The sequence below is a fragment of the Onychostoma macrolepis genome, chromosome 14, assembly GCF_012432095.1.
Source record: "Onychostoma macrolepis isolate SWU-2019 chromosome 14, ASM1243209v1, whole genome shotgun sequence".
Lineage (NCBI taxonomy): Eukaryota > Metazoa > Chordata > Actinopteri > Cypriniformes > Cyprinidae > Onychostoma > Onychostoma macrolepis.
Genome location: NC_081168.1, coordinates 7,641,168 through 7,665,285, shown reverse-complemented (window position 1 = coordinate 7,665,285; position 24,118 = coordinate 7,641,168). Strand labels below are relative to the sequence as shown.

Sequence of the window (24,118 nt, the reverse complement as noted above, 5' to 3'; positions counted from 1 at the left end):
TTTACCTAATAAATTACAATATGCTTTATGGTTTGTTTTGAGAGCGTAGGAGAATATTCATATTTTAAGTTTTCCTCTCTAAGACACTGTTCATTGTGTCGCAAAATGCAGCCAGAGCAAGAATTTCAGAAATGCAGGAAAAATCATGTCGTTCGCTCAAAACAATCTCGTCAGTGGCAACGTTTTCTACTACAACTGGCTTTGTTCTTGACGACAAAAAAAAAAAACCAACACCGAGGGGGAAACGACCTGTCCTTAAAAGGCTTTCCGGAAGAGTGTTGTATTGCATGTCTTGCTGTGCTACTCGGTTTCTAGACTGCTGCTCACTGCACGCCGCGCATCGTCTGTCCGTTTTATAACCAGCTGGATTTTCAATACATCGTCTCGGCAGAGGGTAACTACCTTTTAACGATTATCAGATATGATTGTTAGATACGAGACTCCTTTTTTAATCTGGAATATGATACGTTTCGTTTATTCGTTAACTAAACCATCTGAATTAGATTTTCTGTCGTAAGCGGAAATCCCATATGTTTATCATTATTACGTTCATCCTCGTGGCAGAAATGGCGCGTGTGCCTTTAGATGTGAAATGCGCGCTACTTTATTATTGTTATTATTTGTTTATTCAGCATATGTATATAAATAATTACGCAAACTCGGATTGATTTAAATGTAATTATCACATTAGCAAAATGCATTACAATTATACCATAATGCTTAAATATATGCCTATATGTATATATTTTTGCAAATGACAATAAGCATATGCTCTTGTGTAGGCAGATTTTCAGGGGCAGTTTTAAACAGCTTCATTTGAACATGGTTTAAAGTTAAATATGGGTTTAAAGTTAAGTTTCAATAAATCATGCAAAAACTGAACACATCAGTACATTGGAATGTGTCTCAGTGCATGTGGGTGTTTGACAATTATGTTTCTCAAAAAGAGCAGCATCATGAATAGGCTGCTGAATGACACTCGTATGCTGAGCTATAGGATAGTTTTATAAGATCTAAATGAAACTCCATTGTAGTAAATGTAGGTGTGTCATAACCTGGTGCATTCCATTTGAATAGTGATCTAGATACTATCAAACGATATGACAAGTTTTCATTTTTGATCTTCAGAAGAATGGCACTTGGCAACTTTGCTTCAAGAATGTGGGCTGCAATTGCTTTGAGGGATCATCTTTAAATACGGTATATTAATCTGGTTTTCAAACCGGTAAAAACAGTAGAGTGAAGCAGGTGCCAGGATATATATCCATTTGATAGACACTGGACCTGTGAATTCACAATGTCCGAACCTGTTTAAGTTGCCTAGCTTATTGCTTGAAATGATTTCTTTGTTTAATTGCTCAGAGAATAACTCGGAGTTACTGCATGACCAGCTGACATAGCTCTTTCCTTTAACAGGAAATGTTATTTAATGCTAGTATGATGTACTGGAACATAGTGAATAATATATCCTCTAAACAGTTTATTCAGTCATATCAGTGTCTGAGGCAGTGTTTTACTGATGATCATCAGTATTTTACGACAATCCACTATGTAACAGATTAATCAACATTTTTATAGACTAGACTTTGCGCTTGCTTTGTTCTAAAGTTAGTGTGTGGTTTTTTTTTTTAATGCTAGTAGTTTTATATAATACCCCTGGAAGGAAGTAAATGTTTTCCGTGTAATGATGTCATGGAGTTATGCAGAAAGAGAAGTCATTTACTGAGCAGTAGACAATAAAACTTTATTTTTAAGACGTCATCCTTGTTTCATTTTTATGCATGAGGATATGCTTTGAACACTAAGGTCAATGTTTTTCTGTTGTATAGTACGGACTACGCAGGTACAGGTTTACTTCTAGCGTGATCTAGTTGGTACCATAGACAGGATCTGATCAAACATGTATGACTACTCAAGCTGCTGGGCAGAAACCGCACAGGAAACCCTTTCCTGCGTGTGCTCTATTTCTTAGTGAAAAGTGTGCAACGGTGACACTGTTTGACATCAGCAGTTAATATTTGTATTATGTAAACTCTGTATTCAAATAGCATGTCTGACCTTTTTTTAAATATCCACCAATCTACATTCAGAGGATGTATGCTATTTTTTTTGGTTCCCTTTGACCTCAGATGTACTGCTTTTCCAATTTCACCTGCTTTGCTCTTTTCATCTAGCCAATGAATAGTGTTGAATCAGTTTGGTCTTGCCTGAAAATTGTTTCCATCCACACCAATGTCAGTGCTCTTTATCTGGGCTTTGGAGCTGTTGAACTTCATGAATTATGACTCCGTAATGAAAGGGCAAACCACTTAGATATTAATCTTATTAATTTTCCTGATGGGTTGAACTGCCCTGTGGTCATATGAGGTGTTCGTAAAGTGCTAAGTGATTGCTCTGTCTTTGTCTATGGGTGTGGTGGATAACAGCCGTCCTTTTATATGCCCTTTACATGAAATGACTTGTATAAAGAGCCGTTCACACCAGAAATGATAACTATAAAGTTTTAATGATCATTCTGATACTGTGATAATAAAGATATCTGCACCATATCTTCAGAATCACTTTCAGAACAGTTTCCAGATGAGCCAACAAAAAGCTTGAGCAGCCTAGTGAAAAAATACTCAAATGTATTTGAAATACATTTACTTTTTTATATGTTTACTTATTTATGTGCTTGATAAAAATCCCCTGCAAATGTACATTTGGTGTGCTACACCTTTGGAACAACTATTTTTGTGCCTAGTGCACTATATACTGAAGTGTATTTGGTTGTGCTAAGGTGGAACTATTGCAAGTATACTTCAGGTACACTTTAAATATCATGCATTTAAAAACTGATGTAATGCATAATCATACAGTCCTTATTAGTAATGACATTAAAACACATTTTAGGCATAATGTTAAGAAATGTGCATTGTGAAAAAGAAATACTCCAAATAAAGTTGAATTATTATTTTATATCAGTAAGTCTTAAGTGCTATGTCAGTAAAGACGTTAATGGATTTGAAGTATACTTAGTATGAAATACAACCCCAATTCCAGAGAAGTTGGGACATTTTGTAAAATGCAATAAAATCAAGAATCTGTGATTTTGTAAATTCTCTTTAACTTTTATTTAATTGACAAAAGTACAAAGAAAAGATTTCCAAAGTTTTCACTGACCAATGTAAATTTATTTTGCAACCCATTCCAAAAAAGTGGGGACAGAGGCATGTTTAACACTGTGTCACATCACATTTTAATTACAATGTTTAATTGTTTAGGAATTGAGGATACTAATTGTTAAAGTTCTGCAAGTAAAATATTTGTCCAATCTGGCTTGATACAAGACTTCAGATGCTCAGCAGTCTGTAATTGTTGTTGTCTGATTAAACATTATAATTAAAAGCACCGCTGATGTGACACAGAGTGAAACATGCCTCTGTCTCAAGTTTTTTGGAGTGTGTTGCAGCCATCAAAATCAAAATTTGTTAATATTTACAAAATGCATTTACATTGGTCAGTGAAAACTTTGGAAATCTTTTATTTACTTTAAATAAATTATGCCAAAGTTTTTTTCTTTAGTTTTTTCCCCCAGAACATTTAAAGCCATACACTTAAATAAACAGAACGTTATTCTACATTGGTGTGGATGCTAATATAGTTATTATTCTTAGTATGGACGGGCTGTAGGAGTTGTTTATTTTAAATAAGATATCTTGTCCTTTTGAGCTTTGTTTTTTTTTCTCTCGAAATGAACACCTAAATCAGGCCACTCATTTATTAACCTATTTAGCAAAAAAGGAAGGATTTTCTCACTATTTTTGTAGAAATTATTATTTTTTTCTCTTCTCCTTTAGTGCATTCAGCTTTATCCCAGTCTCCTCAACGTTATCTATCATGGCTGAGAATAAACTGGTCTCCTTTGGGAAGATGCTGCTGAGGCGTCGCATGCTGGACACTTCTCAGGATGAGACCCGCTTCGCTCGCTGCCTCACCACTCTTGACCTCATAGCCCTCGGGGTGGGGGCGACACTGGGCGCAGGTGTCTACGTCCTGGCTGGGGAAGTGGCCCGAGAGAAGGCTGGACCTGCCATCGTGCTTTCTTTCCTCATTGCAGCCTTGTCTTCTGTCCTCGCTGGCTTGTGCTACGCTGAATTTGGTGCACGTGTTCCCAAGACGGGATCTGCTTACCTGTACAGCTACGTGACAGTGGGTGAAATATGGGCCTTCATCACGGGATGGAACCTCATTCTGTCATACGTGATTGGTGAGCGTGCAAACTTTATCTTTAGAAACTAGTTTAATAATATGACTTTAATTTGGACTGAAAAATTTCTTTTGAATCCAAATTTACTAATTAATCATCAGCTCAGAATGCGAGCCCAAGAGTTTGACCAGTTATATGTGATTATGAATGAGCTGAAGTGGTTTTGAAACTGTATGAAGCGTTTACTCCTCTAGACCGAAGAGCCCTTGAGCGGCTGCTTAGGTTTAACGTAACAAGTGGACGTTCTGAAGTCTTTTGCGTCTACTCATATGTCCTTCTCTCCATTTCACAGGCACAGCTAGTGTGGCACGGGCTTGGAGCTCAACGTTTGACAATCTAGTGAACAAAACAGTCTCTAGCTTTTTCACTGATTGCATGTCGTTTCCAGACACTGGAAAAGTGTTAGCAGAGTATCCAGATGTGTTTGCTCTCATCCTGGTCATGTTGCTCACTGGTGAGAACCTTTTTCCTCCTTTGAATCACTCAGCTGTTATATGATGATGCCCAGTTACTTCTTAATTGGCACAAAGTGTTTCCAAAGCCAAGATTTGCCATTATTCCATTAAGCCGGTGGATCTCTGTTCCCCAATTCTGGACTCTACCTCTTATCCAACACCTGGCTTTTGTTGGAGAGCCAAAAAGATTCTTTGCTACGGTGAAGCAATTAAATTATTTTAAATGGTCCACTTTACCAATATACCCATTAGTCATAGGACTGCTGCTCACAATTTCTTTTCACCATTGCTATGCAAAAGACCATAATGGTGTGAATTTGCTACCTCTCACTTCCTACTCAACAGGACTATTGGCATTTGGAGTGAGTGAGTCTGCACTTGTCAACAAGATCTTCACAGGAATCAACCTGGTGGTTCTGACATTTGTCATTATATCGGGCTTTGTGAAAGGCGACACTGCCAACTGGAACCTCACTGTGGAGAACTACATTAACAGCACAAACAACTACAATGCAGAGTAAGTCACACTGCCTCAACTTTTAGATGCAGGCATAGCAATAGAAATTAAGAAAATATAATTTAGAGCATAAATTAAACACTCAATTGGGTCAGTAGCATATTTGCTGATTACAGGTATACAATTAAATTACAAGAAAGATAGATTTGATAAGATTAAATTGACAATTAAATAATGAAAGGTTACATAATGGTAAATAAATTAAATAAAATTAAAATATTTTATATTTAATGTCATATTTACATATATTTTAAAGATATTCTAAATAACAAAAAAGATTAAATTAATAAGATGTAAAATGTAGATGAAAAAATGGGGGGGGAAACATGTACATATGAATGTATTTTCATTGTAAATGTGAAACCTTTAACATCTTAGAAAAATTAAGATAATTTTAATAAGATGAAAAATGACAAAAATAATGAAAATTAAAAATCAATCGTGACAAATAAATGACAAATTAAAAATATGTATATGAATGTATACTCTGTAAATTTGAAGTTTGAAAACTTTCAAATCTTAGGAAAATTAATAAGCTAAAATGAATAAATAAGGTAATAAATTGTAAAAATCTTGAAATAAAATAAAAAATATGTACACGCATATATATGTATATATGAATTCATTGTAAATTTGAAGTTTGAAAACTTTTTCACATTTTAGGAAAATTGAAAAAGAATTTGGCTCGGGTGGTTTTGCACCATTTGGCTTGAGTGGAATCCTAACTGGCGCTGCTACTTGCTTCTATGCATTTGTGGGTTTTGACTGCATCGCAACCACAAGTAAGTTCAGAAAAAAAATTTCATCAAACCAGTATGTCCTACTTTCAAAACCAAACTCACCTCAGCTCTGGTGATGCCGTAGGTGAGGAAGCCAAAAACCCCAAGCGTTCCATCCCGATCGGCATAGTGGCCTCTCTGCTCATCTGCTTTTTTGCCTACTTCGGAGTGTCAGCAGCGCTCACACTCATGATGCCCTACTACAAGCTGGATGTTCAAAGTCCACTTCCAGAGGCCTTCCAATATGTGCAATGGGGCCCTGCTCGCTATATTGTAGCGGTGGGGTCTCTGTGCGCCCTTTCCACCAGGTACGTTTATTGACATTGACTTAAACTTATTTTATTATTATTGAGATACTGTTATAGGTTTGATAATATTTTGAATTTGATTTTATTTTTACATTATCTGCTTTCATGTCCATTTTAAATTTTAGTAATTTAGTGTTTTTTATTTATTTGTTTACTTTTTAATTTGGTTATTTTAGTACATTAAGTTAAACTAAATAAAAATGAGAAATGAAATTAAGTTGTTTTTTTATGGTTTAAATTTTAGTTAACTATAGTAACCATGCTTAAAATCAGCATGTGATGATTTTTTTTTGTTTTTATGTTCTTCAGCTTGTTAGGCTCCATGTTCCCTATGCCTCGTGTGATTTATGCCATGGCTGAGGATGGTCTGCTCTTTCGCTCCCTCTCCCGCATGCACAAGAAAACCAAAACACCTATGCTGGCCACCATTGTTTCTGGCATTGTAGCAGGTAAGACTGTGTTTTTATTCATGTAATGACTGTCAGTGGATGATGTAACTCTCTTAATAACTGTGACTAACTCTAGAATCTCGCTAATTTCCTCCCTGTAGCTCTGATGGCCTTTCTGTTCGATCTCGCCGCATTAGTGGACTTGATGTCAATCGGGACCCTGCTGGCATACACTCTAGTTGCTGTGTGTGTACTCATTCTCCGGTGAGTATATACACATACACTAACATTCAAAAGTCTGGGGATTTTTGGAAGAAATTAATACACTTTATTTTACGGTCACCTATTAGCATGCATATTACTAGAATATTAGCCATGTATTAGTGCTAATTAAGCACGTATTAATGCCTTATTCTGCATGACCTTATTCTACATCCCTAATCCTACCCAATACCTAAATTTAACAACTACCTTACTAACTAATAATAAGAAGCAAATTAAGAATTTATTGAGGGAAAAGTCGTAGTTAATAGTTAACAAGTGTTACCTATTCTAAAGTGTTACCATACTTTTATTCAGCAGGGTTGCAATAAATTGATCAAAAGCGACAGTAATTTATCATGTTACAAAATAAGTTTATTTCAAAATAAATGCTGTTCTTTTGAACTTTCTATTCATCAAAGAACCCTAAATGTATCACGATTTCACAAAAATATTTAGCAGCTCACCTGTTGTTAACACTGATAATCAGAAATGTTTCTTGAGCAGCAAATTAGAATGATTTCTGAAGGATCATGTGACACTGAAGACTAGTAATGATGCTGAATATTCAGCTTTGCATCACAGGAATTGTAAATTGTAAACTGTTTTTACGGTATATTTGATCAAATAAATGCAGCCTTGGTGAGCATGAGAGACAAATCTGGAATTTGATGCTTTTTAAAAATTTACTTTTTGTTTAAAATCTGCAGGTACCAGCCGGGCAGTCTTGGTTCCAGTGGTGCAAATGAGAAGCCGATGGAACTAGAGAGGCTGGAGGCTAAAGGAGGCATGGCAGATGTGGATAGCGGGGATGAGTACAGCCAGGAGCTGGAGACAACACCCCTTAAGGAGAGGTTTTCCATCAGGATGCTGGTGCAGCCCATCTGTGACGTACCCACCAAGACTTCGGGCATCATTGTTTACGCTGTAACTGGCACCATATGTAAGCATTTCCAAATCCAGTTTATGATTTTTTTCCTGCAACGTGTAGCTGTATAGTTGAGCCCAGGGAAATGTAAAATGATCATGTTGGTATTCATGTAGTGAACAGGCAGATAACATCCTTCTGTTTTTCTGTTCAGCCGTGCTGTTTACTCTGCTGTGTGTGGTGCTGGCGGTGTACGGAGAGCAGGTGGGAAAGGGCAGCGTGCTTTGTATCTCTTTGGTTGTTCTCCTGTCTGTTCTGTCTTCTGTCTGCATCTTCATCATCTGGAAACAGCCCCAGAGTAAAGAGGTTCTCACTTTCAAGGTACAGAATTAATTTATAAATCTTATGCTTTGTTAAAATGAGTGTCAGGTCTTTAGGTGGTTATAATAATCCTCTCTCTTTATTTTGTAGGTGCCTTTGCTCCCTATTCTGCCATTGGTCAGTATCTTTGTAAATATTTACCTCATGATGCAATTAGATGGACCTACATGGATTCGTTTCGCTGTATGGATGGTTATCGGTGAGTTATAGCAAATCGTTGTCATGCAAATGTATGTTAAATATATACTACCATTCAAAAGTTTGGGGTCAGTAAGAAAGAAACTAGTACTTTTAGAAGAATTCATTGAAGGGTTCATAAGTGACAGGAAATAAATGTATAATGTTACAAAAAAAATTATATTTCAATCAAATGCTGTTATTTTGAACTTTCTATTCATTAAAGAATCCTGAAAAAAAAAAAAAAAAGTATCATGTATCACCCCAAACATTTGTACAGTAGTGTAACTATACGCTATCATGAATGTTTTTTTGTAGTACTGTTCTTTAAATTTTGACTTCATGCCTTTGTCTCTTTTAGGTTTTATTATTTATTTTGCATATGGAATAAGGCACAGCTCTGAGGGTAAAAACAATTCCCCGGAAAAATTTGAGCCCATCCTTCAAGCAAAGAAACCAATCTACCTGACTGAAGATGACCGTGAACATGAGAGGGCCACACCTTAAGAACAGCGACTGGATTGGTATGGCAGCAACGTTACAACCGGTTTTGTAAAATGCTGCAGTTTCACTTTATAATGCACCTTATAATTCTTAAGTCTGCATCGAAAACTGACAAAAAATGGTTTTGCGCAACCATTTTTATTCAGTAGGTAAACTGTTATTTCTTGCTAATTGTTTACCTTGTGTCAATATGTGATGGTGCTGTAACGGTGTTACTTATTTATGTCTAGGCTTCATTATGACAAAAATTCAGTCTAGTCCTACATGTACTTTGTATGCACATGTTGTTTTCAGAGATGGGGCAGAACTGTTATGCTTGAAAAAATATTCATGAACAGGGAGTCTGCCTGTGGGTGGGTCGTTTAGGGTGACTCCTTCCTCTCACAATGAATGGGAATATGTTATTCAAAGGCTTTGTTTAGACAGGCAGCAATAATCTCATTGGGCGTACTCAACTCAAGGTTTTTTTTTTTCATCATTTATGATGCAACATCCTTCATGTCCACATTTACTCGTATAGCACACTGTCACATTTGCGATGTAGTAAAAGTGACTGATTGCACAATGATGTTCTCTCATGAGTTCAGCACTACAGTAAGATGTCAAGATTGGCTTGTACAAAGGCACAATTTATGCTTGTCTCCTCTTTTTCCACCCTGACAGGTGTACAAGTCTCTTTTCATTATGCTGGCACTTGTGTCATTACTATAGTGTCCAGTGTAGATATTGACTAGCCTCTACTGTAGGCAAACAGATCAGAAAATTCACATTTATAGACCAAATTAGATTTGTGTGCCGTGTGAACAAACCCAATATATTTTTACTGGACCAGAGAGAAATGAGAGCGTGTAAAATAACATGTGCAGTATTGTTTTGAACTCAAAACGTCCTTGTAGTACTTCATTTTATAAACTTGATATGATTGGAAAAAGTGATACATGAAAAATATTTTAAAAATTACCTTGGATTTTGTCAGTAGTTTTATAGTTGTAAAAGTATGTTCTTGTATATTTTTGTAAATTTATTGATGTATTTATGTACCAGTGGGAGGAAAATGTATTTATTGTTGTCACAGTAATATGTTTTACATATTTTTTTAGAAAGGATAATACATTCCAGCATAGTTTTCTCTATTGAGCTGTACGTATTTGGGATGGGAAAAAGAAAACCCTCATTGTCTTAAATGTGCTTAATAGCAAAAACAGAAATTAACTTATTGTCTATTTCTGGAAAGGGGTCTATGTTTTTACTTGCGTGACAAAATTTGTAATTTTTCATTTTGAACATCAGCATCTAAGTGCTCTTATTTTTCATGCAATTTTTTGCCATTTCAGTTATCTTTTTAAGATAACAGTTTATGCTGTTTTCATAATGTTTTTTGTAAAAACATTGCAATGTAAATGCTTTTTTCTTTAAGGAAAAGTAGATCTGAATGTAGAGATTATGGATCTTTGTGACTTTGGTGGCTTTTTCCATTTGCTGCTGGGTTATGGTGTATTTTAGTGACATGACCAGAGCAATGTATGGCTCTTTACACTAAACAGAGTTGTTTGTACAGTTTATTTTTCAAAAGTCATTACCATTTGCTGACAATATTGTGACTTTATAGCCTGTTTTACAATTAATGTTTGCACAATGCTGCTGTGTAGATGAGCTGGAACGGTTTCTTCCAGTTATTTGAAAATCATATCTGTTACAGAGTTGTTACGAGACAGTACTATTAACTTTGAACAGACACTGCCTTCTCCTTTTATAATACTGACCCTTATGAGTATTACTGATGAAGATGAAGGCTTTACATGGCTCAGTGCTGTGACTAGCTTTTCTAACTCTTTCGGAGGTATAGAGCTGTTCAGTTTGAGGTCCTAAAACCTGGTAAAGAATTTGAAAGGCATGTGGAATTCCTAATGGAATTTTTGATTTATGAGTAAAACAAGGTCTGTGGTTTACATTACTTGTTAGCACAGGTTCTTTAAATAATATTAAAGGAACAAATGTCAATATTAGTATATGTTCAGTTAGTTAACTAATGTTAATAAATGAAAACTTAGTTACCACACAATACCTAAATATATTTTAAAAAATATAACTTGCTTAAGCTTCCGGATTGGCTTGTAAAAAAAAAAAAACATCATGCTCTATTGATATGTATTGCTACTGTAATATAACAGACATTACTGTTTACTGTGTTATATGTCATTGTTTCATATTCATGTGTCTTTAAAGCTGAAGTGTGAAATTGCAAAAATAGTTCTGGTTTTCATAAAATGCTCCCAGATAGTCCCACCCCAAACTCACACCACCGGTTGAGCCAGAGTTTCTGGATTGGATGCTTAAACATGGATCTGCAGTATTTACACCTTTTGTGTAAATCAGAATGTAAATGGCCGGTGTTAGGATGAGATTAAAACAAATTACACACTTCAGCTTTCCTATGTAAATAGTCTACTTAATGTGCCTTTATTATTTGTGATATGCTGTTATCAAATAAATATACCAAGTATTGTCATTCAATTGTGCATAGATTTCTTTCAAAATGATTTTTAATTGAGGGTCTGTGAAAAGACAGAATTAAATTCCATAAGAATTTTCAAGAGATATTCCAATAAAAACTGTATTTATCATCCTAAATTTTGAGTTTGCTTACATAAGATGTTTAACCTATTGACATGATGCAGTTTAAACATTTATGTTTTTAAGTATTTTATGTTTATGAATTTTAGGGGGGGGGGAATCAAGCAAAATAAAAAAAAACTCATTCAGAATTTATACAAATGAAGTCCAACATTCCATCACACAGCCTGTGAAATGACTGCCGCTCTGCAAGGTGCGATCAAAATGGAGAATTGCGTCAAAACTACTAGTCCCAGAAAGCCTTGCGTGCCGTTTCCTGCATATATGGCCAGCTGACTTCCGGTGTCTTTAAATTCTCGGCCATTAATCTGCCTGAACGCTGCAAGTGAATTGAGCTACATCTGATCTGATTGAACGATGGATATACCTATCAGTTAGTGTTCGAGAAAAGCCCTGGACCGTCAGACGACCGCGCTGGATCTGATAGCCGCCCGTGACTCGGTCAAAACGGTCGTTTTAGTTCCTCTTTATTTTGCCGCAGTCAGAAATTATTCCAGCTCAAGGCCAGCGGTCGCGCGCACTGTCTTTCCGCTCCTACAGCGTTTAATATCTCTCGCCTCATAAATTAAACATATCTCTTGTTTGATGGTATGTTTGTCACCGTTTTGATGCTTTTTTGATTTTGGACTCGTTTGTATTTTTTCCTGATCGACAGTCGAGCTCATCCTGGTTTGGTGTCTGATTTGCAGCCAGATCTGGATTTCTAACACAGGTTCGGTCTCAACCTGATATATAATGCTGTTCCAGTAATACAAACACTAGTTTGGCTTGAAGTCAAGTAGAGCGAAGGTATGTGATGTTTATTTTTTTTCTCTCCTTCTTGCACTTCCCTATATATTGCCTGTCTACACTCAGTCTGCCTGTTTGTTTATTATCCATATAGAGTGTATTGTTCATAAAGGCTGCATATCCTTTAGGTGGTTCTTTAATGAATTGATCTGTTTACTTATACTGCAGTTTACCACCTAACAGTTAACCAACTTGCTAAACATTCACCAGTGTTTATAGGAATGTCTTGTCACCTCACCTACTGTTTGTTGTGATACTATTCCATTTCCACCTCTTAGTAAAGTCTGTCACCTAAAATGGTAATTACTTATCTAGTGTTAATGCATTGTTGATCACTGGGCTGTGTATGGCAAACAAATCTGTGTGGCGTGTTGTGAATGATTGACTTGGTGTTAGGCTGTGCGAGGCAGAGAAAGGCCAGAGGGAGAAGACATATACTGAGTCTTTGTGCCAGGGGTTGTGCTCCCCTCTTACTGCTGGTCACCCATCGATTCCTGGCTGCCTTCCACCTCTAATCACAGCCATGACCTCTCAGAGAGACCCTGACACCGTGAGTATATCAGTCTGGATCTCTCTTTATATGATGCATCATTGCACAAGTTGGTATTTTCAGATAAATCATCAAGTGTCATCACTTTTAGAGCGTGTTTAAATCTTAAAAGTACCATTCACTGATGAATGAGCATTGTCATCGTCTGCTTTTGCACTGTTGCTGCTCGAAACAGGATTGATTTTCATAATTTTTTCTGTGGAGTGCAAAAGGTGGTGTTTAGCACAATGTCCATGCTGCTCCTTTCCATGCTATGAAAGTGGATAGTGGCAATCACCGTTAAGCTCTGAAAAAGACGGCAAGTGGTCTGTATTATTCATCCGCTATTTTTCAAACCACCTGAAGCCTTTGATAGCTTTATCTGATGAAAAGACTGACATTTGCCTCATTATTCACTGAAAAGTTTCTGCCCTAGTTTTTGTTTACATCCTGCATGTTTTATACATACGGAGAGTAAACAGATGATGGCAGTTTTCAATTTAGGGTGAACTTTCTTTAATCTGCATTTATGGGGAGACATCATTGCCTTTTTGTGGCTATGAAACAGATTTTCAATTTAGGCCCAAAAATTATTAAACTTTGTTATTTTTGTTAACAAAAACCTAAAACTATCGGGGAAAATGTTGTTGTTTATTGAAGTAAACATTAGATGAAAAACCTACAAATGGCTAAAATTGAATGTAAAAATAATTCAATGTAAAAAAGTGAGTCTATGCTAAATATTTAATATTAAAAATAAAAGCCAGTTCAAAATATTAAAAAATACTGTAATTTAATGTAAATACGAAAATGTCCTGTTAGTGCTAATATGGGTTTACATTACATACAATCTGAACTCTTATTTGAGGCTGAGGTTATAAAACGAAGCATGCTCAAAGAGCTGCTGTTGCTTTGAGTTGTTGTTGTTGTTTGCTGAACCTGTTTGGTTCAGTGTTGGGTTTAGTGCCGTTATTTGAGGATGGGGGCAAATGGGGATGACTTTAGGCTCTTGGTTTGGGGATGAAAGCAACATGATTGAAGATATTGCAGAAAATATATAAGCCGTGAGATTATGGAGGTGTTTACGTACTGCTTCTGAGGCATTTAGGCAGCTTTGGTGTTTTGTATTTGTCAAGGCTTTAAGAACTGGGGCAGCAGGGAGTGCTTATTTGTTTGTTATGCACTCTTGTCTATATTACCCATCACAGATTTGCTGATAACACCCTTAAATCCACCCGAGGAGGATGGGAGAGGGCTTTCCATGCCTTTTTCGGGGGCTTGTTGTTTGTAAACAGAGTGCTGGAATGACGTTGTGGATTATGGTTTGACCTCTTTTGTTCTCACTGCAGGTCCCCAACTCCCCATAGGTGAAAGCCGAATATTTTCAAGTGCGTCTGAATGGGGGGTGGGGTGCCCTACATTGCAAATGCCCTCAGCACAGAAGCCTGATTTCACAATAGGTTAGGGCAGGGCATTGGGGGGCCCTTAGTAAGGATTTAGGTGGCACGTGGTGTGAGAGGATGAGCACAGATTTGTGGCGGGAAGAGGTCGTCCTTTTCCTGTCACGTTATTTGATTGCTGCCACTATTTGGGTCATGACCCGGGCTGCTGTCACGGTGGGGTGGAATGAAAACTTGAGCTCCCCTATTGCGAGCTGGATCCACATCATGTTTATATTACTATTTAGCATGTTTGACACAATCTGAATAATTCAATATTAATATAAGCAGTTTTCCAAACACATTTTAAGAGGAAACTGAGAGGAACTGTGGGCCTTTTTTCACTTCCACTTTCTCAGAAACATGTTGAAAGTTTCTCTGGTCCTGTGATTGGTTGCAGTGTCTCCATGAAGCTTGTTTTCCTTTGTTTTTGTGCTCTGTGTTGTATGTGGCTTTAAACACAGCAATGCCAGGACCAACTGGCTCACCTTCTTATGCCCCCCCCCCCCCCTTCTCCATCTGATTCTGAACGAAAGCATTAAGGCCCGGCCAAGCTCCACACACTGAGTGTGGGTGATGTAATGTTTAAATTGCAGTCATTGAAAACCATGAAAGGAGAAAAAGGATGTTTAAACCCTGGATTTAAAAAAAAATGAACAAGAGACTCTTTGGAATCTAAGCTACTGAGTTCCTGGTCTGATTTTATTTTTGGGCTGACATAGTAGGACTCTGTGTCTTTTCTGTTCAGACATCGAGTCTCATGATGCTACTTAGTTTCAAAGAGGATGCGGCCAAATTTTCTAATTTGTCTAACTCGAGTATGTCGGTCATTACTGCAAATCTGAATTTTTATTTATTGCTAATATGTTGAATATTGTTGCAACTGCAAAAATTGTCTATCTTGCTAAAATAGATTTAATCAAAATTGTGTGAATAATTTGTAATTATAGTCTCAGGAACCATCAGTAAGGTTATATGTTATTGTTTTTCAACAAAGGTATGTGTATGAATTTTTTTACTGTAGTTGCTGTTGTTAATGATTACGGATGGATGGATATTTAAAAAAAAAATTATATTATAAAATTAAAATACTACTACGATCAATAGTAATTAGAAAAATACTAAAAATAAAAAAGTTAAACACAAATACAATATTATTGTACTCATTTTAGTATAATTATATACTAATTTTTCTGATATAAAGAATATTTTTTGAGCCATTGAACATGTTGGCAGTAAAAATCAAAAATCATGTATCTCTCTTAGACGTATGAAAATTGTCATGAAGTGTGTGTTGGCCTGTGGCGGAGAGCTTTGTGGTGTTATTAATACTGACTGTAAAGGCATTGTGTCTGTCTGTTGCTTTTTTATTAGAACTCGTACATGGAGCAAATTTATTGTGCTAATCCACTGTGCTGCTCCCCTCCTCCTGCAAGGGGTTATGCATGGGCCATGTAAATTTAATAACTCAGTCCTGGGTTGTCTGGGACACCTGGGGTTATCGCATTAGGATGACAGGGTGCCTAGGAAAGGGAGGGGGGTGGGGGTGGGGGGTAGCATCATTACATGGAAACGAAAGGCACTAGCACTTCCTCTCTGCCCTACCTTGCGATTCCCCCCTCACCAGACCATTTCACGGGAAGCTTTAAAGTGTGTAGTAGCTACTTTCACCCTTAAAGCTGAACATAAGTTTAATTAGGAAGGAATGCCCGTTTCTCCAAAGGACTCTCCAGGTCGTCTCATGTTATGTGGGGTGAGCACAGATTGAAGGGTCATTAAGGTCTATTTGGTGGAAATGTCGCCGTGGGTTGTAGGGCACTACTTCACAGTTTAATGATTTCATTTGTTCCCTCTCTCCTTTCAACCGACTACAGGTGAATCTGCGGCTGATCCTTGTGAGTGGGAAGACACAGGATTTCACTTTCTCTCCAAATGACTCTGCCACAGACATTGCCCGGCATGTTTTTGAGAACTGGCCGGCAGGTATGAATTATAATTTTAAGTTTGGTTGAATTTGTAGTTAAATATTGTATTTTTATTTAACACACTTTATTTTTTGTTTTTTTTGTTTAAACTTATGTGGAGGTCCTCTGCAAAAACAGCTGTCCTAGTTGTAAAATATTGATGTTTACAGAATATTTATTTTTGAGCGAACAATTATTTTAAAATATCTACACTGCTGTTCAAATGTTTATGGTCAGTATGTTTGTTTTTTTCAGTAACGATGCATTAAATTGATGTGAAGATGTTTGTCTTTCAAATAAATTCTGTTGAACTTTCTATTTATTAAACAATCATAGTTTCCTCAAAAATATTAAGCATCACAACTAATTTCAATATTGTGTTTCTGAGTACCAAATCAGCATATTAGAATGATTTCTGAAGGATCATGTGACACTGAAGACTAGAGTAATGGCTGCTGATAATTAAGCTTTTGCCTTTGCAGGAATAAATTACAGTAGGATTCAATAAAAAACATTATATTTTTTTTACTGTGTTTTGATTAAATAATTGTAGAAGTTGCGAGAGCAATCTTACTGACCCTAAACGTTTGAATGGTAGTGTATTTCATCTGTGGTCTGGTCACATGCAGTCAAACACTGTGGTCAAATTATGATCTTAAGATGGTCAAAATATGACAATTTTTCTTCATAGTAAAGCATCATGAAAGCCTGTTTCTGTAATGAATGTGATGTATTGTTTTGCAGGCTGGGAGGAGGAGAGCGTGAGCAGCCCCAGTATCCTGAGGCTGATCTTCCAGGGCCGCTTCCTGCATGGCAATGTCACACTAGGAGGTGAGCACTAGACCTTGTCTGCATGTCTGTCACGGTCAACCCGCTTTGACAGTCTTATTGTTTCTGTCTCTCCGTCTGTCTGTTACTCGGCCTTGCTCTAGGCACTATTACACATTTTCGTGTACTAAAAAGGACAGTGAAAGTGGGAAGTTGTTAAAATATGCTGTAAGTCAGAAGCTGTGTTTTTACTGGGCAAAGTGGCCAAGTTGTACGTCAATATTCAGTATGCAACTTCTCTGTTGAATAGCTCTGAAGTTGCCCCCTGGCCGAACAACTGTCATGCACTTGGTTGCCAGAGAGACACTGCCAGAGCCGAACTCCCATGGTAAGTGCTGATATATTCCTCTGGCAAGCTCCCACTGCTCTAAACATGGCTGAATGTCCTTGGCTTGCCTATCCACAACCACTTTTTGTTTTAAAGACAAGGGCACAGCAGTTATTGGAGGACTGCTGCCAGGTGGCAGCTGGCTCCAATCTTCCAAACACATTAGAATAATTAAGAGGCATACAGTCATATTAGAGACTGATCACTGAGTTTTATCCAGTCACACACTGTAATACAAGATGTTGTATACAAGTTTCCTTATCGCTTCCTGTTTGATGAGTTGTGCTGACTTTATTGAAGCAAGCTTTGAATTCATGATGACTGTCATTATTTTTGAAATGTGGAAGCAAGTTACATGCTTTGTCTTCAAGAATATACAGTGGGTACGGAAAGTATTCAGACCCCCTTAAATGTTTCACTCTTTGTTATATTGCAGCCATTTGCTAAAATCATTTGTTCACTTTTTTTCCTCAATGTACACACAGCACCCCATATTGACAGAAAAACGCAGAATTGTTGACATTTTTGCAGATTTATTAAAGAAAAACTGAAATATCACATGGTCCTAAGTATTCAGACCCTTTGCTGTGACACTCATATATTTAACTCAGGTGCTGTCCATTTCTTCTGATCATCCTTGAGATGGTTCTACACCTTCATTTGAGTCCAGCTGTGTTTGATTATACTGATTGGACTTGATTAGGAAAGCCACACACCTGTCTATATAAGACCTAACAGCTCACAGTGCGTGTCAGAGCAAATGAGAATCATGAGGTCAAAGGAACTGCCTGAAGAGCTCAGAGACAGAATTGTGGCAAGGCACAGATCTGGCCAAGGTTACAAAAATTTCTGCTGCACTTAAGGTTCCTAAGAGCACAGTGGCCTCCATAATCCTTAAATGGAAGACATTTGGGACAACCAGAACCCTTCCTAGGGCTGGCCGTCCGGCCAAACTGAGCTATCGGGGGAGAAGAGCCTTGGTGAGAGACGTAAAGAAGAACCCAAAGATCACTGTGGCTGAGCTCCAGAGATGCAGTCGGGAGATGGGAGAAAGTTGTAGAAAGTCAACCATCACTGCAGCCCTCCACCAGTCGGGGCTTTATGGCAGAGTGGCCCGACGGAAGCCTCTCCTCAGTGCAAGACACATGAAAGCCCGCATGGAGTTTGCTAAAAAACACCTGAATAAGATTCTCTGGTCTGATGAGACCAAGATATAACTTTTTGGCCTTAATTCTAAGCGGTATGTGTGGAGAAAACCAGGCACTGCTCATCACCTGTCCAATACAGTCCCAACAGTGAAGCATGGTGGTGGCAGCATCATGCTGTGGGGTGTTTTTCAGCTGCAGGGACAGGACGACTGGTTGCAATCGAGGGAAAGATGAATGCGGCCAAGTACAGGGATATCCTGGACAAAACCTTCTCCAGAGTGCTCAGGACCTCAGACTGGGCCAAGGTTTACCTTCCAACAAGACAATGACCCTAAGCACACAGCTAAAATAACGAAGGAGTGGCTTCACAACAACTCCGTGACTGTTCTTGAATGGCCCAGCCAGAGCCCTGACTTAAACCCAATTGAGCATCTCTGGAGAGACCTAAAAATGGCTGTCCACCAACGTTTACCATCCAACCTGACAGAACTGGAGAGGATCTGCAAGGAGGAATGGCAGAGGATCCCCAAATCCAGGTGTGAAAAACTTGTTGCATCTTTCCCAAAAAGACTCATGGCTGTATTAGATCAAAAGGGTGCTTCTACTAAATACGGTCAGTAGGATCTGAATACTTAGGACCATGTGATATTTCAATTTCTTTTTTAATAAATCTGCAAAAATGTCAACAATTCTGTGTTTTTCTGTCAATATGGGGTGCTGTGTGTACATTGAGGAAAAAAAATGAACTTAAATGATTTTAGCAAATGGCTGCAATATAACAAAGAGTGAAAAATTTAAGGGGATCTGAATACTTTCCGTACCCACTGTATTATAGAAATGTTTCCTGGCACATGAGTCAGCATTCACGCTGTTGTTTTACAGTAGATAAAGTTAACACGCAGTGTGGTTTTAAGTTTCCATGATTTCATGTGAAGTCAACATGAAAACAGAATTGAGCATATTTACTTTCTTACTATACAGGTGCTGGTCATATAATTAGAATATCATCAAAAAGTTGATTTATTTCACTAATTCCATTCAAAAAGTGAAACTTGTATATTATATTCATTCATTACACACAGACTGATATATTTCAAATGTTTATTTCTTTTAATTTTGATTATAACTGACAACTAAGGAAAATCCAAAATTCAGTATCTCAGAAAATTACAATATTACTTAAGACCAATACAAAGAAAGGATTTTTAGAAATCTTGGCCAACTGAAAAGTATGAGCATGTACAGCACTCAATACTTAGTTGGGGCTCCTTTTGCCTGAATTACTGCAGCAATGTGGCGTGGCATGGAGTCGATCAGTCTGTGGCACTGCTCAGGTGTTATGAGAGCCCAGGTTGCTCTGATAGTGGCCTTCAGCTCTTCTGCATTGTTGGGTCTGGCATATCGCATCTTCCTCTTCACAATACCCCATAGATTTTCTATGGGGTTAAGGTCAGGCGAGTTTGCTGGCCAATTAAGAACAGGGATACCATGGTCCTTAAACCAGATACTGGTTGCTTTGGCACTGTGGGCAGGTGCCAAGTCCTGCTGGAAAATGAAATTAGCATCTTCATAAAGCTTGTCAGCAGAATGAAGCATGAAGTGCTCTAAAATTTCCTGGTAGATGGCTGCATTGACTGTGGACATCAGAAAACACAGTGGACCAACACCAGCAGATGACATGGCAGCCCAAATCATCACTGACTGTGGAAACTTCACACTGGACTTCAAGCAACATGGATTCTGTGCCTCTCCACTCTTCATCCAGACTCTGGGACCTTGGTTTCCAAATGAAATGCAAAATTTACTTTCATCTGAAAAGAGGACTTTGGACCACTGAGCAACAGTCCAGTTCTTTTTCTCCACAGCCCAGTTAAGATGCTTCTGACGTTGTCTCTGGTTCAGAAGTGGCTTGGTAGCCCTTTTCCTGAAGACGTCTGAGCGTGGTGACTCTAGATGCACTGACTCCAGCTTCAGTTCACTCCTTGTGAAGCTCTCCCAAGTGTTTGAATCAGCTTTGCTTGACCGTATTCTCAAGCTTGCAGTCATCCCTGTTGCTTGTGTACCTTTTCCTACCCAAATTCTTTCTTCCAGTCGACTTTGTATTTAATATGCTTTGATACAGCACTCTGTAAACAGCCACACCTTTCAGTAATGACCCTCTGTGACTTACCCTCTTTGTGGAGGGTGTCAATGTTCGTCTTCTGGATCATTGTCAAGTCAGCAGTCTTCTCCATTATTATGGTTTCAAAGAACAAGAGAGACCCAGAATTTATACTGTAGGGATGATCATTTATTGAAACTCAAATGTAAATATTCTAATATTTTGAGATACTGATTTTTGACTTTCATGAGCTGTAAGCTCTAATCGTCAAAATTAAAAGAAATAAACATTTGAAATATATCAGTCTGTGTGTAATGAATGAATATTTTCACTTTTTGAATGGAATTAGTGAAATCAACTTTTTGATGATGTTCTAATTATATGACCAGCACCTGTATACACTACTGTTCAAAAGTTTAGGGTCAGTGAGAAATATTACAGTTTCTGTTTTAATATATTTTAAAATGTAATTTATCTGTAAAGGTGAGGCTGAATTACTTCAGTTTTCAGTGTTACATTGATCCTTCAGAAATCACTCTAATATGCTGATTTGCTGCTCAGAAACTTATATATATATATATATATATATATATATATTTTTTTTTTTTTTTATAAAGATAAAGAGCGGCATTTATTTTAAATAACCCAACAAAAACACATCTTGCTGACCCAAACATTTTAACTCTAGCGTATGTCCTTGGTCTTACGGTGAATGATTCATCAGTGTGTCACATTATTCCAAAGAAACTAAAATTTGTTTGTCATTGTGATCTTTCAACTATTACTCCACCTTGGAAATGACATTTACTAATCCCTTACAGCTGATGTCACCTTGGCTGTGTGTTACCGTTGGTTACTGTTAACCCATGATAACCAACAGACAAATAGCTATTGAAGCATTGCTTCAAGCTTCTGTAGTAGGAAATGCAGCTTTCTGAAAAATGTATTAGGTAATGCAGTGATTTAATTGTCAGATGACCGCAATAATAACAAAGTGTTATCATTGAAATCAAAATGTTTTCAAGTGTAAAGAGCCTGATTAGTATAGAAAGCTCACTTTTCAGGATCCTGATGAATAAAAACAGTCCTGTATTGCATGTCTCATTCGATATTCTCTTTTACACTGATATGCCTCAAATTATAGAAGCAAATGTGCTCTGAATGCGGTTTGAATGTTGACTCTAATGCCACCCTCATTAATTACAGACTAGTTACACATAGCATGTCATTCAAAGAAGAAAACAGGCTATTTTCTCCTCCGTAAGTCATCATAGTGTACTCCCTTTCCCTCGCATTCTTCTCACTGAAGAGGAGGAGCTGTGATTGTGGTTTTGTCTTTTGATTTATTAGGTGTCACTCAATATTTGCTCTCTTCTCGTAGGCCAGAGGAACAGGGAGAAGACTACAGAGAGCAGCTGCTGTCTACTGCTGTAAAACTAAGACAAAAACCTTCCCCCACCACCTCCTCCTCGTCCTTCTGCTCCCCGCTCCCGTCTCTGCTCACCAACCCGTGGTGCATTCTGGATGATTACAGAAGAGCTCCAGGGAGAGTGCGACTAGGTTTTCGTTCAGTGTTTTTGCTCTGTAAAGTAGCTGGAGACTCTCTTGTGCCAAGTTTATCAAATCTCATATCTTTGCCTTCGTTCGGTTTTCTCGTTTCGTTTGGTTGCCAAATTTACTTGCTTAGTGAAGTGGCTGTTTGTTCACAGGCCTCCTGAAAATATTAAACTGTGCAAATATGAAATACCTGAATTATTGAAAGGAAATTATGTAAACGGATGTGTGAACAGGTTTTTAGGGGGACGTCCTGTACTCGAGAGACCACCTGCTCTCCCAACACCCAAGTGTCAAGAGTTTTCACTTGGATCACACGTCTGACTCAGACGAAGCTTAACATGCGTCATAATCTCAGACTTCTGATTGCACTTAACACGGATCCTTATCTGAAGTCACTATGTGTGTGTTGTAGTCTTAATCTTCCCGCCTGCCTCAAACAGAAGGAGTTTATGGAGAGATAGGTGTGATGACACAAGCGCCGGTCTGTTGCGGTGGACCGAGGGAGTCTGCTGTAGCGCTGGTGGATTTGATGTGCCATGGCCGCCTACGTTTCTTGCCTTTGTCCTAGGACCAATCGAGAGTAGATCTCAAAGTCGCCAGACTCCTCTTACTGACCAGTTGCGTCAACATCTGTGCATGACCCTAGTCTAGTGTTTCCTCGCCCTGGGTGTGTACCAGCCGCCTTTTAAAAACCATTCACCCCGTGTCTACTTGAATAGCGTTTTTAATTTTCCTCGTCTCCGCTGAAGAAGCATGAGGGAAGGTTGGCGATTTTGTGCTTGATGTGAAATGACACAAACTATTCTTCTTGCCCAGTCAGGATATACCATCTGTATCCTCTCCCATGCTCGTCTAACGTGCGTCCTGAGGGACAAAGCCCAGGTGCGAAGAATAAGGAAATCATCAGAAAGCCTCTGTCTGGAGCAAAGGGCTGGGCTAGTAAAAGCCCCCATTATAAGCGCTATGGATTCATGGACCCCCTGCTGCACTGCAGCGTTAGAGGTAAAGATGTGCGCCAGGAACGGCCACCCCTAATGGCCTCCCACTGGGCCGGAAAGAAAAAAATGAGTGTTTTATTTCCTAATGTTTGTATGCCGTCTGTTTTGTTTGCCTTTTGATTGTGAAAAATTAATATTATTAATAATGGAGTCCTTTTTATCTTGTCTGAGTACGGTTGAGTTTTTATTAGTACACATCAGATGGCTGACTCATGTTAATTGTGTGTAAGTGAGTGGATGAGGTTTTTTTTTTTTTTTGGAAAGAGAGTGCAGTTGTTGTGGGAAGAGTATCCACAGAAACTCTCCCAATCTTGTTTTGATTGGCCAATTACTGCAAGAGTGTTTATCATTGTCACTGCTATGAAAATTAGCTACAAATTAAATGTAAAAAAAATAAAAAATCCCTAAATCTTGTATTATAAATTAATAAAAACCTTTCAAATAATACTCTGGTGTTCCTGTGGATTTTAAGATTTGTATTATACATTTTATATATATATACACATATTTTTTTTCTTTTTTTTTTTGTAAATCATGAACCACAACCTTACAGTCATGAAAAATACACCATATAATCACACCTAAGTAAGATATAGTGTCTATGCAACCGCAGTACTATTTAGCATTGACAATTGCTAGTTTGCATTTCAGTGACTATCTTCTAGCATTGTACTGTATACATTATTTTTATATACAGTTTGTGTTTAGCGCTGCGTGAAATGACAAATAACGCTTTCTAAAACCTATTGTGGTGTTGAAAGACCTTCTCTCGTCCTTTATAAATTAATCAGCAGCTCTGTCTGTGTGTTGTGCTGTGGGGCGCCCTCTAGATGGCGATGTGGTTCCGGTTCTCTGAGGGGTTCTGTGACCTCACCACTGACTGCATGCTTCTAATATTTCTCTCATTACTAGGCC

The 24,118-nt window shown here is 37.8% G+C and overlaps 2 protein-coding genes across 2 annotated transcripts; both read left to right on the top strand.

Annotated features, from left to right (window-relative positions):
* The first annotated feature begins 297 nt into the window (after positions 1-297).
* Positions 298-11,397, top strand: slc7a3b (solute carrier family 7 member 3b). The gene is made up of 12 exons (XM_058797425.1): positions 298-394; positions 3,840-4,249; positions 4,542-4,703; positions 5,050-5,221; positions 5,885-6,003; positions 6,086-6,308; positions 6,618-6,757; positions 6,859-6,961; positions 7,669-7,901; positions 8,041-8,207; positions 8,298-8,406; positions 8,746-11,397. Exons 2-12 carry the CDS (start codon positions 3,880-3,882, stop codon positions 8,889-8,891), a joined length of 1,944 nt encoding a protein of 647 aa, XP_058653408.1. The 5' UTR covers positions 298-394; positions 3,840-3,879; the 3' UTR covers positions 8,892-11,397.
* Positions 11,398-11,801: 404 nt separating this feature from the next.
* ubl3b (ubiquitin-like 3b) lies at positions 11,802-23,650 on the top strand. Its single transcript, XM_058798341.1, has 7 exons — positions 11,802-12,110; positions 12,212-12,311; positions 12,708-12,861; positions 16,154-16,262; positions 16,988-17,074; positions 17,322-17,399; positions 22,030-23,650. The coding sequence occupies exons 3-7, from the start codon at positions 12,835-12,837 to the stop codon at positions 22,080-22,082; spliced, it is 354 nt and encodes a 117-aa protein (XP_058654324.1). The 5' UTR covers positions 11,802-12,110; positions 12,212-12,311; positions 12,708-12,834; the 3' UTR covers positions 22,083-23,650.
* Positions 23,651-24,118: the final 468 nt, after the last annotated feature.

Excerpts from the sequence above, each read along its gene's own strand:
- slc7a3b (XM_058797425.1), top strand. The coding sequence starts at position 3,880 with ATGGCTGAGAATAAACTGGTCTCCTTTGGGAAGATGCTGCTGAGGCGT. Across the intron at positions 4,250-4,541 it reads CATTCTGTCATACGTGATTG|GCACAGCTAGTGTGGCACGG; the intron begins GTGAGCGTGCAA and ends TCCATTTCACAG. Across the intron at positions 7,902-8,040 it reads CGCTGTAACTGGCACCATAT|CCGTGCTGTTTACTCTGCTG; the intron begins GTAAGCATTTCC and ends TTTTCTGTTCAG.
- ubl3b (XM_058798341.1), top strand. The coding sequence starts at position 12,835 with ATGACCTCTCAGAGAGACCCTGACACC. Across the intron at positions 17,075-17,321 it reads TGGCAATGTCACACTAGGAG|CTCTGAAGTTGCCCCCTGGC; the intron begins GTGAGCACTAGA and ends TCTGTTGAATAG. Across the intron at positions 17,400-22,029 it reads GCCAGAGCCGAACTCCCATG|GCCAGAGGAACAGGGAGAAG; the intron begins GTAAGTGCTGAT and ends CTCTTCTCGTAG.